The sequence below is a fragment of the Lampetra fluviatilis genome, chromosome 61 (assembly GCF_964198595.1).
Source record: "Lampetra fluviatilis chromosome 61, kcLamFluv1.1, whole genome shotgun sequence".
Taxonomy (NCBI): Eukaryota; Metazoa; Chordata; class Hyperoartia; order Petromyzontiformes; family Petromyzontidae; genus Lampetra; species Lampetra fluviatilis.
Genome location: NC_136335.1, coordinates 5,167,641 through 5,183,752, shown reverse-complemented (window position 1 = coordinate 5,183,752; position 16,112 = coordinate 5,167,641). Strand labels below are relative to the sequence as shown.

At 49.0% G+C, this 16,112-nt stretch overlaps 1 protein-coding gene and 1 long non-coding RNA gene across 2 annotated transcripts; both read right to left on the bottom strand.

Moving 5' to 3' along the window:
• Nucleotides 1–225: 225 nt before the first annotated feature.
• On the bottom strand, nucleotides 226–2,450 carry LOC144951309 (uncharacterized). The gene is made up of 4 exons (XR_013640470.1): nucleotides 2,388–2,450; nucleotides 1,427–1,447; nucleotides 458–509; nucleotides 226–269 (listed from the first exon to the last, which is right to left on the bottom strand). It is a non-coding gene; the product is annotated as an uncharacterized LOC144951309 (long non-coding RNA).
• A 7,667-nt stretch (nucleotides 2,451–10,117) lies between these two features.
• Nucleotides 10,118–11,843, bottom strand: LOC144951218 (collagen alpha-4(VI) chain-like; the record flags this gene model as incomplete). The annotated part of the gene is made up of 4 exons (XM_078881366.1): nucleotides 11,621–11,843; nucleotides 10,559–10,576; nucleotides 10,384–10,425; nucleotides 10,118–10,236 (listed from the first exon to the last, which is right to left on the bottom strand). Coding segments are annotated over exons 1-4 (396 nt in total), but the record flags the coding sequence as incomplete, so codon positions are not given.
• Nucleotides 11,844–16,112: the final 4,269 nt, after the last annotated feature.

The window sequence follows — 16,112 nt, the reverse complement described above, 5'->3', positions numbered from 1 at the left end:
GCTTCTGACAGCTATTAAGGCTCAATGGGCCTTACCTGATAAAATAAAATTCGTGAAGTTTTAGTTCAAACAACTCGCCATGCTTGAGAACCCGTTTCAATCGCATGCGGCTCATACCCATATTCTATCCCGGAATCTCAACGGTGCCGGCTTGGTGTTCCAACCCCTGAGTCATGCAAGCACCACTCTCCACCCTTACCAACGAGTAGATGTCGCTGCCCTTGACTTTGTAGCCCTTGACAGCTTGGCATCCCGGAAGACACAAAACCCTACAAACCACAATGACAAAGCAAGCGCGGCAATTAGCAACGTCACGGAGCCGTCCCATTAGGGGCCCTGAGCAAACGTTCGAATTAAACGACGTCTGTTTAGCCTGCACGCGAAGTGACGGCTTCGTCGGTGCATCAGTGCGCCCCCCCCCCGCCACCCGCATGTTGTAATTCCGGCGTTCTCTTACACTGCGGCGCTGTCCGTCAGTAATTCCTTGGCCGTGGTGGTGCAGGTGATGGCTGCAATACAACGCGCACACACACGTTCGGGTTTAATCATGCTACTAGCCTGTAACAAACTATTGGGGGCAAGTGCTTTAAGAGAGTAGCGGGCACCTATGAAGGCCGGCACGGCGCATGAGGGGGTTGGGTGGCCAGCACCACGCCCGGCAGTGGCGATCTTTACACAATTCGCACCGGGTACTTATTGGAGGCTGGGTCAACTTAGGGGAGGGCTCAGGCCGACTTCAGATAATTGTCACCGGTGCTGGTGGCTGCCGTGAGCTGGAATCGAACTCGGGTCGTCGGGTTCGTAGCGTGGCATAGCGCTACCCGCTACACTACCCCAATGACACTATCATATCACACACGGGATAGATTTTTCCCGATCCTGGCCCGCTGAATGAAATGGGTCCATCCTGTCTTAATTTATCACTTCTTCGAAACCTGGTACCTGCGTCCCTCTGATCCATGGGCTTCAGGTGCACTTACTACTCACTTACCACTTTTTTATTTTACCAGGTAAGGCCCACTGAGCTATATAGGTCTTTTTCAGAACCAACCTAGCCACAAATGATAGCGCTATGAGGTGGCATATCTTGTAGAAATGTATAGCACACAAAAACGCTAAACGTGTGCTGTTGATTCTAAATATGAAGGGAAAACCCGGAGGACCTGGACAAAAATCAATGCGACCATGGGGAGAGAAACATGAAAACTCCAAATATACAGGCGACAGGGTCGAAATTGAACCCACGACCTGCTGCATACCAAGCGAGAGAGTTAACATCCTGCCACCACACCGCCTAGACACTCCACAGCTATGCCCATGTGTTCAGAAAATCGTGCAGGGTGGCTATAATCCTCTGGGTCAATTTGCAATCTTTTTGGCAAGGATGTCGTAGGTGGGAAAGTGGAGATGGGAGGCACCAACTCACCTTTAGGTCCCTTGGATTCACCTGTGGGAGGGAAAGGATGGACAGGTGGTGGGGTCAGTAAAACACGTGACAACACAACAAGCATTGCCCAGGGTTACTGGCGTACATTATTTCTCCAATTGGTGCCCAGTTGCATTGGCAATGCCATTATTCCCGAAGAAACAATGACAATTATCATCGCATTATTTAAAGGACGCTTTAGACTTACAAATAACGACGCTGGCCGTCGATCAAAGGCAGTCACCGCTGCGGCGCTTTCAAATGCGCTTCCGTGGCCGTCTGGAACGCACTTCCCTTCCGATATTAAGAAGCCACTGGGAGCTATGCGCTTTTAAATCATATCGATTGACAAACTCATTTCTTTAGTACTGCTTTTGTGTTTGTTGTCCTTACCACACACCTCCGATTAGCACGGTTGGCTATGTGCGGTGTGAAAGAAGTTAAACATACATACATTCACAGAAGATCTAAACCAGCAGCAGCATCTGAAGCTCAGGACTGTGTGAGACTGAGATTCTATATGGGATGAATCTGCAAATTTCACCTTTGAACTAGAAAGAGCGAACCAGGCTGCGGGAATTTAAATATTAAGTGTGCCACGTCGGATAAAACGATTTAAACCATTAACTGTTAATCTTTTTTTTACCAGGTAAGCCCCCACTGAGCTATGTAGCTCTTTTTTCAGAAACGACCTGGTCACAAATGATAGCTCAACGAAGTGGCTTATCATCATCAGGTGGACATTTATAGCAGCCAAATACTCTAAACGTGCGACATTGATTCTAAATGTGGAGGAAAAACTCATGGTGAGAGACACACCGTCAGGGTCAGGATCGAACCCTCGACCTCCTGCATACCAGGTGAGGGACTTAACATCTCACCACCACCGCAGATGATGGTGAAATTTGAGTCTCTGTCTAAAAAAAAAGATAAACAGGAGCCTGACTGATGCTGCATTTACCTCCGATGAGCCGTGTTTTGTCCATTATCAGCTGGGTCGTGTCTATGACCACCTCCACATTCTCTGCGAAAGAAGGAGCCACCATGTGCACAGTTAGGTCTGTAAAAAAGTGATTTTAATTACTTTTCATAGAAAAAACAATGTTCTTCGTCTCTTTAACTGCGATTCTTAAATGTTATTGTTAGTGTTTAATGTAAGGTTAGTAACACTTAGTCTGTGCTGTTCTGCAGTTGCCTGGGTTAAACGTGGGCGAGGTTTTGCACAATCCTGAAAAGCTGGCTTAACAACTTAATAAACTAAACTGACATAGAGACTCATAGAGATGCACAGAGACTCATAGAGATGCATATAGACTCATAGAGATGCATAGAGACTCATAGATATACATATAGACTCATAGAGATACGTAGAGACGCATAGAGACTGGGTGAAAAGTGGGCTATGTTTTTCCCACAAATCAGCAATGTGCCACTTAAAACCCACAGTAGGGCTGATGAATATGGTATGGAGGGGTCGTGGGGCGTGCGCGTGACTGGCTCTACAATTTGTGCGTATACATCACACGGGATGGGTGACGGGAAGTGCCACTTACCAGTCTTGACGACTGCGGAAACAAAGAGAGCACAAAAAAAAACGTTCATTAGAAAGCCATTGACTGACTGCCTTGCGTAATCAGGGCCCTCCATAGGGGGGCCCCGGGCAACTCTCACCATGTGGGTCCCACCCCCTCCTCCGCCGACGCCTTCAAACTTAACCGGGGAGTATCGCGTCTAAATGTGTCGTCGTTCACCCACCACCACCACCCAGGCGCAGCCAACTAGCAAGGTTCGTCACGTGTAAACATAACGTGGTGCTGATTAGTTACTCCGATGTCGGAGGAACGTCAGGAGCTCCCTCTTTTATCTGCGAGCCAAGTGTGCAACGTGATTTATTTCTTTTACAACGAATAATGGATCTGGTGTACCGATGCACTCGCTGTAATAACAAAGCAAAGGTGCGTCCCTGCAATGTCTCTCTGACGCTACTGCTGGCGGAAAGGCCTCAATAAGAGGGCCTACTCTTCCATGCTGGCCAGATATCGTGGAAAAGGTAGGAGGAAGTACCCAAACTTTGCCCAAACATGCACGACTTGTGCCGATCAATTAGCTTTGGTCTTTTCCATTGCCACACCGGGGAGACTGAATTGGTGACTTGTGGATTGTACGTCCAGCGTGCTAACCAATCACACCAGCGTGACATTGACACACATTACACCTCGTGCATAATTCGTGACCAGATATTGCCCAACGTCCCGAGTGAAACTCCGGTATGAAGGGTACTGGCTGAAAACCTTATCATTCATATGTTCTATGCGACCAGTCCAATTATTATTGTGTGCGCACTCCCCGGTAAATGTCAATAAACATCACCGCCATACTCACCACACTACTCGGATGGCAGCAAGGTCGAGAGCGAAAAATTTAACTGTGTATTTCTATAAGCCGGTCACCTAATATTTTCCTTAATAACATGGCGAAAGGCTGCTGCTCAAGCCAAGTCACTGACATAACCTGTGGGTCACCACAATTATCAAAGGGCCACCAGTTAAAACTCCCCCAGGCTGCCCTCCTGCAAAAAACTAGGTCTACGTGAAAAGAGATTACTCACTTGCAGGCAGGTAGAGGGCCTTGTTGACCATCTGGCCTTGCAGCCGGAAGAGTAGAGAGTAGTCTGAGAGCTGGTAGTAGTATCCTCCACGGGAGACGAGCGTCTGGAGCTGCTTAACGTCGCTGGACTTTACGCCCACCGCAAACAGGCTCACCACGTGCTTCTGCAGCAGCTCCGCGATGGGGGCAACGGAGTCGCTGGAAGGCCCGCTCGTTATCAGCACCACGCTCTGATGGAATAAACGATCACCCAGGGTTACAAAGTTATTCCTGGGGACGATGAATGCGTCTTGGCATGTGCTAACGGTAGAAAAGTATTATGGTCGCCTTTTATCGCCGGCACATGTGAGCAGAGAGAGCATGGGGTCCCTTATGGGACCGGTTGTTTTCGACAGGCTATTTGTCATGCCGAGCCAGAACCGAACCCTAATACGCTGGCCAAATAAGATATGTGAATCTGGCTCAGGGCTAAGATGGGCCAGGTGTGGGGCTAATGGCACGTTCCTTGCGTGCGACATCAGTAGCAAGGTTCGGCTTCTGCACCAAAAAATTACCTGGGGCCTCCTGAGCCACAGCTGGTTGACTTGGCATGGCTCCAGTAGGGGTCAGTTGTACAGTGGAAAATGAACATTAAAGGCCGAGTCGGTCAGGTTCCCAGACTTCTTAGTCACAACCTCACTTTCTTAAAGCCTCACCTCTTTTCTAATGCCCATACTCGTGCCTCACATCGCCCCTCCACTCCTTCTTGTCTCTCCTCTACCCTTTCGTGACCACCAAATACTCTCTATCATGGTCACTCATTCCTCAATCCTTGCATGCCCCTGTCATCTTTATCATTATATTTTGTCACCGTTGTTTAAACTGTGTCAAGCACCTTGAGTGAATGTGCTATGTATATGTAAAATTAGATCAGGATTAGGTAGGCATATATCGATTGATTTATGTCACCATTAAAGTAGACTAGATGGCTTGTGGCTACCTCTTGCCTGTATTTATTAAATTCAACAGGGAAATTCAACCGCTGTAGACCCCGGCCCTTACTGTTTATGCCCCGCCTCCTTATTCCTCAGGCTCCACCCCTTCCTGATAAGGCCCCATTGGGTCTTTCCTCTTATGGATCTGCCCCCTTCTTCTTTAGGTTCATGGAGTAATCTTTTTCTTTTTTACATTATAATACAAAAGTCTCCGCGCGCTCGCGCTTGTGGGAGATTTGGCTTTCGGACGGTGGGCTTCGCGTAGAAATTTTTTTTGACAGGCAGCACGCCCTAAGCCCAGCAGTGGGAATAGGTGTTTCCGTTTTCCCATCCGTAAACTTTAAAGTAGTTTAATTAACACATTTGTGCCGTTTCTATTATTCATTATTTACTTATTGCGCGACATCGACCGTACCAAATCACAACAATTGCGTGGGGGGGGCGGACCCTACCAAGTCATGCGCGTTGCCTCCAGCTCACGGGAGACATTTTATTTTGCGCGTTTAACATGGAATAAATATCCACATCACGCTGCCGATTTCTCTTCACAGTGTGATGTCGTCTTATCCCCCCCCACCACAATGCGTGCAGTTACTGCTATAAAGCCCTTACATATTAATTTAATATTATGACAACGCTTACATGGTATTATTCTGCCTCGGGCGGGGGGATGGTAGGGGGGCGAGGGTTGCGGCTCAGCTCGCAGCCTTGCAACGTCTCATCTCCGGCTTGCCAATCTAGGCGAGGCCGCGGGCTCTGCACGGGACGACGCGTCACCACGCCAATGTAAAGTACAATTTTCTTGCATCTTTCGCTAAGAACTGAGGTTTATTGTTTACTATTATTAAACAAATAAGTTTACAAATATTACAATGATAATGTTTGTGTGTAGAAACTACATGTGTGTCCCTAAAGTTGATGTCTGTGTGTGTGAGTCCATATGTCTTTGTGTGCGTGTAAGTCGATGGGTTTCTATGTGTGTGGCTCCATGTCTGGGTGTGACTCCATGTGTGTGTGTCTGTCTTTTTCAAACGGACAACGCCCCATGTGTGTGTACGTACAAGTGTTTGTGTGTGTGTCAGTCCATTTGTGTGCATATCTGTCGCTGTGTGTGTGTTAGTCCACATGTGTGTGTAAGTCCATACGTGTGTGTTCCACTCGATGTGTGTGTGTCTAAGTGAATGCGTGTGTGTGTGAGTCGATGTGTTTGCATGGCTCCATCTGAGTGTGTAAGTCAATGTGCGTTTGTGTGTCTATGTGTGTCAGTCGATGTGTGTTAATCCATGTGTGTGTATCTAAAGTAGATGTCTGTGTGTCACAGTACATATGTCTAATTGTTCTGGAGGGCTATGTGTGTGTCAGTCTATGTTTGTTTGTGTAAGTCAATGTGTGTGTGTCTTAGTCGATGTGTGTGTGTGAGTCGTTGTATGTGTACGTCGATATGTCTGTGTAACTCCATGTGTGTGTATCTCAAGTGGATGTCTGTGTGTGTGAGTCCATGTGTGTGTCAGTCCATATGTGTGTGTGTGTAAGTCGATGTGTTTGTGTGTGTGAGTCCATATGTGTGTGTGTGTCTGAGTCCATGTGCGTGTGTGTTAGTTGCTGTGTGTGCATGCCTCCATGTTAGTCAGTGTAAGTCCATTTTTTTGCGTGTCTGTAGGCCCATGTGTACGTCTTAGTCCATGTGTGTGCTTTATTGACCTGCTCAATGCCTATGATACCATCAGTAGGTTTGGCCTCTGGGTTGTTCTTCGTGCTTTCCGAGTCCCTCACCCACTGCTCACTATCCTTAAGGACCTTCATGATGGTGAGCGGCCCCGCGTCAAACTACGTGCCCGTGAGCCAGAGCCATTCCCTGTACACTTTGGGCTGTGACAGGGATGTCCTCTGGCTCCCACATTATTTTACATATATTTGGACCACGTAGTTCGTGAAGCCTCCAATGGCTGTACCGCTAGAATTTCCATCTGGTACAGATATAATGGGAGGCTGATCGATGCCCGGGTGCTGTCAAGGGATGGCTCCCTATTGCTCAACCACGTTACGTATGCCGATGATCTACTAATTGCTGCTCACTCGGAGGAGTTCCAGGTGCTGCTGCTGAACCCTGGAGCTTGCCACCAAGAGGTGGGGTCTTACCATCAGCCCCACCAAAACTAAGCACCTGCCTGGGTATTTTCTACCATCGGACACTCCACCCCCACAACTTCCAGTTGGTGATGGGGCAGTTGTGGAGACAGTGGAGAGTTTCCCATACCTTGCCAGTGTGCTAATGACCGGCTCCGGTTTAGCAGCAGAGGTCTCACTCCGAAACAGTCGAGCCACATTATCTTCTCATTGGTTGCGTAACACTGTGTGGAAGCTACCTGGTCTATCACTCCGCATGAAGCTTCAGGTCTTCTCGGCCACGGTCATTCCCTCCCTTTTCTACGCTTGCGCCCCCCTAATGGAACATCTTCGCCGGTTAGAAACATTTAGGATGGCCTGCCTACGATCCATCCTGGATTTTACCAGGCTGCATTGTGTGGTGAGGAGCTCACAAATCCTTGAAAGATGTGGACAAAGTCCCATCGGTGAGCTCCTCCGCCAGGTAAGGCTGCGTTGCCTGAACCATGTAGCCCGCATGGCCAGACACCGCATGCCTAAACATTTTTTGTTCGGCCGGATCGAGGGGGCTAAACGGCCCGGCACGGGCTAGACAAGACATGGAGTGATGTGGTACAGGAGGACGTGGAGCTGAGTCGACTTGCAGATGACTGGAACCAGCCGTGTCAAGATCGGCCTCTGTGGAGGAGCCTCCTGAAGGACGCTACTGGGCAGTTGGAGGCATTCGCCCTCCAACAACAACGGAGAGCGTAGGAGCGACGCTCACAACAACGAGCAGAGCGCCGGGTGCCTAAAGCACAGCAAGTTGCCACAGTAGGGGGCACAGGTGGTGCATCAGCCAGTCGTCTCAGTCAGTCGACCTGCGCCATCTGGGTCTGCCCCGTGACTTCCTGCCAGCGGGCATTCAACACTTTACGTGGCCTCAAGGTGCACATAGCCTGGTACAAGCGTTGTGGTGATGTCACCGCCACTTACTGGCGAATGGCGGTTGTTGTTCAGTCTATGTATGTATGTGTGAGTCCATATGTGTGTGTAACTCTACCAGTGTGTGTCAGTCTATTTGTGTGTGTAACTACATGTGTGTCTGCCTTTTTCGCCCGGGCAACGCCGGGTACTAACCGCTAGTACAACTATAAAAACGGGGCAGAAACCACTCCCCCCCCTCCCACCCCGAGCATAAAAATTAGAAGCGTTATCCAGAATCACGACGAAGTGGTAATTCATCAGAAGTCTAGAATGTTGAGTCACCACAAGCAACTGCATCACAGTACATGAGCGCCACTCACCTTGGTGGCATCTTCAGGCTCCTTGGCCAGCAGGTCGGTGATGGTGTAGGTGAGGGCCTTGCCAGTGTTTGTGGCGCCGCCCGTGGGCACGAGTACACTGCCCAGCTTGGCCTCCAGGTCCTTGGGCGAGTTGATCTCTGCCAGACCCACCAGCTTTTGGCAGTTTGCTCCATAGCTCACCACGGACAGCCGCACGCTGTCGGGTGCCAGGTTCAGGCGATGGGCCATGCCCACGATGAATGTCTTCACCACCTTGAGCTCATCGGCCGTGATGGTGCTCGATGTGTCCACCACAAACGTCACACTTGCTTTCCTCTCTGCAGACAAACATACAGATTTAAGGATTTGTCTTTATTCAATTCTGCAACATGCAATTCTGTAGCCATTTCTACCATGTTGGTGCAAGAGATACACTTCTATTCATCCCTCTGCTGCCCGTAGAGCTTCCACCTCCTTCAACCCAGCCCACCCAGCTCTTTGTGATAAGTCACTCAGCTTGTCCTCTACCTGTCCGTCCGTGCCCTTTGCCAACTCAGCATTTGTGCTTGCCAGTCCACGTTGTTTTATGCTCTCACATCGCTGTAGTTATCTTGTTACTATTGCTGGTAAAGGCGTATGCTCACATATTTGACCCGTGATGTTTTAATCGATCGGATTTGCATGTGCGGTATGCTGTATACGATGCACAAAAATAATGGAAAATATGGCATCTCAAAACGCCTTTTTGCAACAACTTGGTTCTTCCATAAGGGTACACTTTCCACACAACATATACATATAATGGCTCAACAATAACAATATGTGTAGGACAAACGACAGTTAGTATTTCTAATAAGCTTCCTTCAACAAGGCTTTTAGGGTGCAGCTGTGAGGTCCAGGCCAGTAGGCTAGTCCAACGTACTCGGCAGGTAGAGGCTGTTCCCCGTAAGGGAGCTGCTCTTGGTGACCAGGTCCTGGAAGCTGGACCAGGTGAACACCTGTGAGCTGGAGGTGGCGATGCTGGACAACACGCTGGAGTCCTGGTAGCCGGCTCCGAACGCCGACACGAGCACGCCCATACCACGCAGCAGGGTTGCTCCCGCGGTCACATCGTCGGCGGGCTTGCCACCCAGTATTGTGTAAACGATCTGAGAGTATAAGAGGACAGTGCCGGGAGATCGAACTGCATTCCTATCTCAGCTGGGATGCAGGCAACCCAGTAGTAAACCAGACAGAGCTGATCAGAACCCAGAATTATCGAAAGGTCAAAATTATCGAAAGGATACAGAGATTGGCCATTTTTAGGCCCAAGTTTATCTTCGTGTAAAATACATTCACATGAAAGAGCAATGTATGTATGTGTAACTTCACTCACACCGTAAGTAGCCAACCGCGGTAATCCGAGGTGCGAACAGTAGTTGCCTGTAGGTCATGATTCTCATGGCTGCAGATGTGATTCGAGTAGTGTATTTCATCAGGTAGAGCTGCATAGCTTTGTCCCCTCTACACAGGAAGAACGACCGTACCGTGGTAGAGCCCAGTTGACTGCGCGAGCCCTTGTCAGGCTTGAGGACGCTGTTGGCCACCAGCTGCAGAGCCGCTCCCAGATTGCGCGGTCCCCCAGCCGGCGCCAGCTTTCCCACCGCAGCCAGGAGCTCGGCCTTTCCAGGGAACGAGTTGAATGAGATATCCGCTCTGGGTGTGCCCCCTACGGTGACCAGTGCGACGCGAGTCGCATCCGGCGCCACGTCCAGCCCCGCGATTATTTGGGAGACGATCGTCCGCACTAGTGCGAAGTTGGCGTCCGACACCTCGGATGAGCCGTCCACGATGAACACGACGTCCGCATCGCGGTTTCCTGTTCGACGGCCACACACAGACACAGAGACCATCACAGCCAGGCCTAGCCAACGACATTCTACAACACCAGCAGAGTAACACGACAATGGGCAGGGACAACTTAAAACTTCTTCACCGACGGCACGCACGGGAGGGAGCATCTCACCTGGCACCAACTTGTACTGGAACCCGGTTGTCACCACCGTAGCTGTGAATTGGAATAGAGGGTTACACGATTTGATGGCATGAACATGGAGCATGCACAACACAACGTGACAAAGCTTCAATGTTCGGAGTTTACGGTGTTTGACGAACAGTAAAGATAATGAAACAGCACTTACTTGTGACAGCCTGTTGAACTGAAACACACGCAAACCACTCCATTAGATTCCAGAGTAAATGTGCATTTTTGTAAAATAATACAAAAGAGAAACCGGGTTTTTGTAATATCTCCTTCGCCAGATTGAGGAACATTCTATGACGTATACTTAGAAATAAAAATGCCTAGCTCATTTATGGTTTCAATATTTATGTGTGTTGAACTTCTTTCACACCGTACGAAGCTAACCTTGCTAATCCGAGCTGTGTCAGACGGATAACAACAAACTTAACAACAAAAAAGCAGTTCTAAAGAAATTCGTTTTCAATCTAGATTTGAAAGTGCATAGCTCCAGTGACAGAAGTGCACCTGAAAGCACATGATGTAGTGTCCGTCTTTGTTTTTTTGTTAGCCAAAGGCCACTGGCAGGATAATCGGACTTCTCATGATGATGTATGCTCCTCGACGAGATCAACAAGGTCTTGTGGTTAATTTTTGGCAAGCACTTTGTGTGAATCAGTGCGACCTTATCACGTTTTTGTTCACCAATGGATAGAATCAACATAATCAAACATAACTGGATGAACCGTGCTATTGACAAACTTACATGATGTAAGTGTTAACTGGGATTTCTTGGAATTACATAAGATATGTAGATCGTTTCCCCCAATAAGAGATTGCTTACAATTTGGTGGCAACTGATAGTGAAGTTTCAGCATCTCTACATTTCTACGTGATATGTGAGTATGTTTGCCACCGGAGGTCCACAAAAATTGACATATCATAGAAAGAAGAATACCTCACATCACTGGCAGAGGGGAGAGCTACATGTACTAGCATTGCCTTGAGTGGTGTACCTTTACACAACTGACAACAAATTGGGACGTCTCGTGTCCCTGGGAAGACTTACAGATTTTCCAGAAAATCTCCCTGAAAAAGAGTAAACCAGGACAGGTGGAGACTCTCTCTATATATCTGTGAATGTGTGCGATGAGTGAAGAACAGTTACTATCATGAGCAGAGAAGTGAATCCTATTGGTGGTAGATCATTGGATAGTGGGGTAGATACGCAGGGCACACTCACTGGCAGGCAAGTAGAGGGCTTTGATGATGATCTGGCTCTGGATCATTGAGAGCAATGAGTAGTCTGAGAGCTGGTAGTAGTATCCTCCGCGGGAGACGAGCGTCTGGAGCTGCTTGAGGTCGCTGGACTTCACGCCCACTGCAAACAGGCTCACCACATTCTTCTGCAGCAGCTCCGGGATGGGGGCCACGGAGTCACTCGAAGGTCCGCTCGTCATCAGCACCACGCTCTAATGGAATTAAACGAGCCTCCGTTACCTGCACTCTTCCTGCGACGACGACTAAGTTCTGCCACGTACAGTGCCGAATGTTAAATACCGTAGAAATAGGGGATGAGTTTGTCAGGAGCTTACCTGATACATGAACCTCACAATGTCAAGCGTTACTCACCTTGCTAACATCTGCAGGCTCCTTGGCCAGCAGGTCGGTGATGGTGTAGGTGAGGGCCTTGCCAGTGTTTGTGGCGCCGCTCGTGGGCACGAGGACACTGCCCAGCTTGGTCTCCAGGTCCTTGGGCGAGTTGATCTCTGCCGGACCCACCAGCTTTTGGTAGTTGGCTCCGTAGCTCACGACGGACAGCCGCACGCTGTCGGGTGCCAGGTTCAGATGATGGGCAATGCCCACGATGAATGTCTTCACCACCTTGAGCTCATCGGCCGTGATGGTCGATGTGTCCACCACAAACACCACGCTCGCCTTTTCCTCTGCACGCACACACATTTTCTCATTTGTAATTTACAGTTTGTGGCAGCATGATCGGCAGACTTCTCACACAGACTCATGCATTAATATAATAAATGATGCCCGTAGGTTGGAGTTAGGTTTTGGTGTTTTCTTATTTACAGACATACAGAACCCAAAACATAATTAACTCTTTGTAGATACTTACCTGTGGTACAATAGAAATGAGCACCCCCCTACCACAATGATTTATTTTTGTAGCAAAAGTATCATTTGGACCTGTCTATGTAGCAGGCACGTATGTATGTTGAACTTATTTCCCACTGTACGTAGCCAACCGTGCTAATCCGAGGTGCAGGCACAGATCATCGACAGCTCGCTCCGACATCCACAGCTTTCTGCTCCTGTCCCTCATTCGGTCACCTATCCCATTCCATCCCCTTCACCTCATCCCCATCACCTTAATCCCAGCCACCAATCATACACATCGTCACATCTTGGACCACATCTCCTCATCTCCCACCACCAATCACAGATCGATTCTGGCCAATAGGTTGCTGGTGGGGCTGTTGTGAGTACCGTACAGGTAACCTAGTAACCACACCAGGTAGAGAAGTTCCAGGATATGTGGGACTACCTCGCCACACGCGACCTTCTGTCTGATTACGGCTGTGGTGAACCCATTTATACTGCTTGCTGGGGAGTAGCAGTGGGGATCTAAGAGAACTGTGGGCCTGTTGTTTCAACTGCCACGCCAGGAGATCGAACTGGCAACCTACTCTGGATAGCAATTTCTGTTTGCCTAGCCATTTTAGCCGCGGTGGCGAGATGTTAATGACCTCGCTTGGTATGCAAGAAGGAGGTCATGGAATCGGTCCCGACACTGACGTCTGCTATATATTTGGAGTTTGCATGTCTCTCGCTATCCCCGTGGTCGTGTGGATATTTCTCCGGGTGGTCCGGGGGGTTTCCCTACAAATTTAGAATCGACGTGCATTTTACGTATTTGGCTGTTAGAAATTATGCGCGTGATGATAAGCCACTTCGTTGAGCTATAATCTGTGGCCAGGTTGCTTCTAAAAAAGAACTACATAGCTCAGTGGGTACCTACCTGGTAAAATAAAAAGAAAATATTTTTCAGTTTCATGACATAATTGTGGCAGCACCCCCTGATCTGCTGCACACATTGACCCGCGTGTTCCGAAAGATGAAAACGACGTTCGGAAATCGCACCTTTGCCGTTGCCGGCACGCGGGCAACTGCCGTCATTCAGAAGCTCGCTCAAGACTACGCACCACTGTGAATAGCCACAAGTGTCACCGCATCAATTTTCTCACTGCAGTGGACTCATGATGAACGTTCAATGTTTTTTGTTTGTTCAGCACCCTTCTAACGACTGGCCATGTTACGGCGCTATAGAGCTTGACGCTTTCGTTTATGCAGACAAAAGTGACAACGTGGAACTCACTTGTCTTGTAGACGAACTGGCCCAGGTTGAAGTTGAGGATGGATTGGAATGAGGACCAGGTCTTGACAAGGCGCGAGGAGGTGGCGATGCTGTTCAGCACCTTTGTGTCCTGGTACCCGCCCGACAGCACTACGTGACGCACCCCCAGCCCGTTCAGTGTCACCACCGACCCCGAAACATCGTCGGCTGGTTTGCCGCCAAGGATCGTCACCAGCATCTGCAGTACATCAACAGCGGGTCAACTTCAGCACCGCGTAATTACCATAACTGCATCGGTTTGAGAGTTCCAGTTTGTACAATGATCTGAGGATAAGAGACCCTGGTCCTCATTCCAGTCCATTCCTCAACTTCAACCTGGGCCAGTTCGTCTACAAGACAAGATTGTTCCTATTGGCTACCCAATCTGCGGTACTCTTTTTGCGCAAGTTCCAATCAACCACGAGTAGACCGTACAGATCCTTGAATAGCTATAATTATCTAGAAAGAGAGGAAGATTAACTTTTTTGGCCCCAGAAAATACTCCTTCAAACTCTTTTGCCTCGAAGATCAGTAGACACTGTTTCCAGTTAGAGCATCACCCTCAGCAATGCAGATGTAATTCAGCTAATTTATGTACATATATGATGAACTTTTTCACACTGTACGGAGCCAAATGTGCTAATTGGAGATGCGGGGGAAGGACAACAAACTAAAGACAAAAAGCAGTTAAATGGAGAGCTGTACACTTTTTCCAGTACAAAGGAAGACCGATCATACCGTGGGAGCTCCAAGCTGAATGCGGGAGCCCTTCTCAGGCTTGAGGATGCTGTTGACCACCAGCTGCAGAGCTGCGCCCACATTGAGCGGCCCTCCGACCGGCGCCAACTTTTCTACGGCCGTCAGCAGCTCGGCCTTTCCGGAGAACGAGTTGAGGAAGATGTCCACTTTGGGAGTGCCCCCAATGGTCACGAGCGCAACACGCGTGTTGTCCGGCCCCACTTGCATCCCCGCAATTATCTGGGAGACGATCGTCTGCACGGTCCCGAAGTCGGCCGCCGAGATGCCGGAAGATCCGTCCACCATGAACACCACGTCACCGTAGCGATTGTCTGTAAAGTGGCGAGAATAACGATCGCGGCATGTCCGGTGGTACTCATGCACGTTGGCTAACTGATGCACTCTACAAACATCAGAAACAGGCAAGTGAAATTATTTGCTCAAAATCCTCATCCTGATGAGGCCTATCAGAAAAAAGATACAGCCCTGCAATTGCTTGCTCACACCAGTGCTGATGGAAGACCATTGACTAGAGGAAGCTCTCGGGAGTCCCGACATCTTGACCGAAACGTAGGCAACTTGCCGATCGGCTGTAGTGTACCAATTTATACTGATGGGAAGACGAATGTCGGTGGAGAATTTAACAAATAAAAAATCTTGCCCCATCGTTTCAACTGACGCCGATAACAAAATAAATAACAATGGCAGTGCACCTCGGGCATCATCATTGCTTACCGCAAATGAACCACAATACCTTGCCGATCTTGTCAAGGAGCATAAACCATCACATGAAACTCTGGTCATCCTCGCAGTGGCTTTTGGCTAAGCCATCGAACAAAAATGGTCAACGTATCGCACATTTTCCGATGCACTTCTGCGGCAACCTCTGATTAGTACGGTCGGCTATGTACAGTGTGAAAGAAGTTCAACATACATACATCAAACCGACGCTTTTGTGCACATTTATCCAAACATCCTCACTCACCGATGTTATATGGTGACGGAACAGTCACCGGAACGACCGTGGTGACGGGAGCAGGCTTCGTTGTGGGTTTTGGAGTGGTCGGTGCTAGCGTAGTAGTCGTTGGTGCTTTTGTGGTTGTGGGTTTTGGTGTGGTCGGTGCTATCGTAGTAGTCGTTGGTGCTTTTGTGGTTGTGGGTTTTGGAGTGGTCGGTGCTAGCGTAGTAGTCGTTGGTGCTTTTGTGGTTGTGGTAGTGGTTGTGGTAGTGGTTGTGGTAGTGGTCGTGGGAGCCTGCGTGGTCTTGGGTATCGGGACGACAGGCACTGTGAAATCAAGAAGACACCATCACCATGGGGGGCAAGGAGAGAAGGGCACTTCTTTGGTCGAACTACATTTCATATTGTCTCCGGCGACACGACGCCTGCCACCTATGAAAGTATCTTAGCCGCACTCGTAAAGTGCGAGGTTAAGGTGAAGCACAGTAATTGTTTGTTCATGCCACTGCCGGAGGAAGGGCCCATCGAGAGGGTATTCTACAATGGCCAGACATCTTGGTATAGGTATACCCACACTTTACCCCACTAGAGGCAGCCTGCTGATTGACTAACCAATCTGGTAATAGAGGG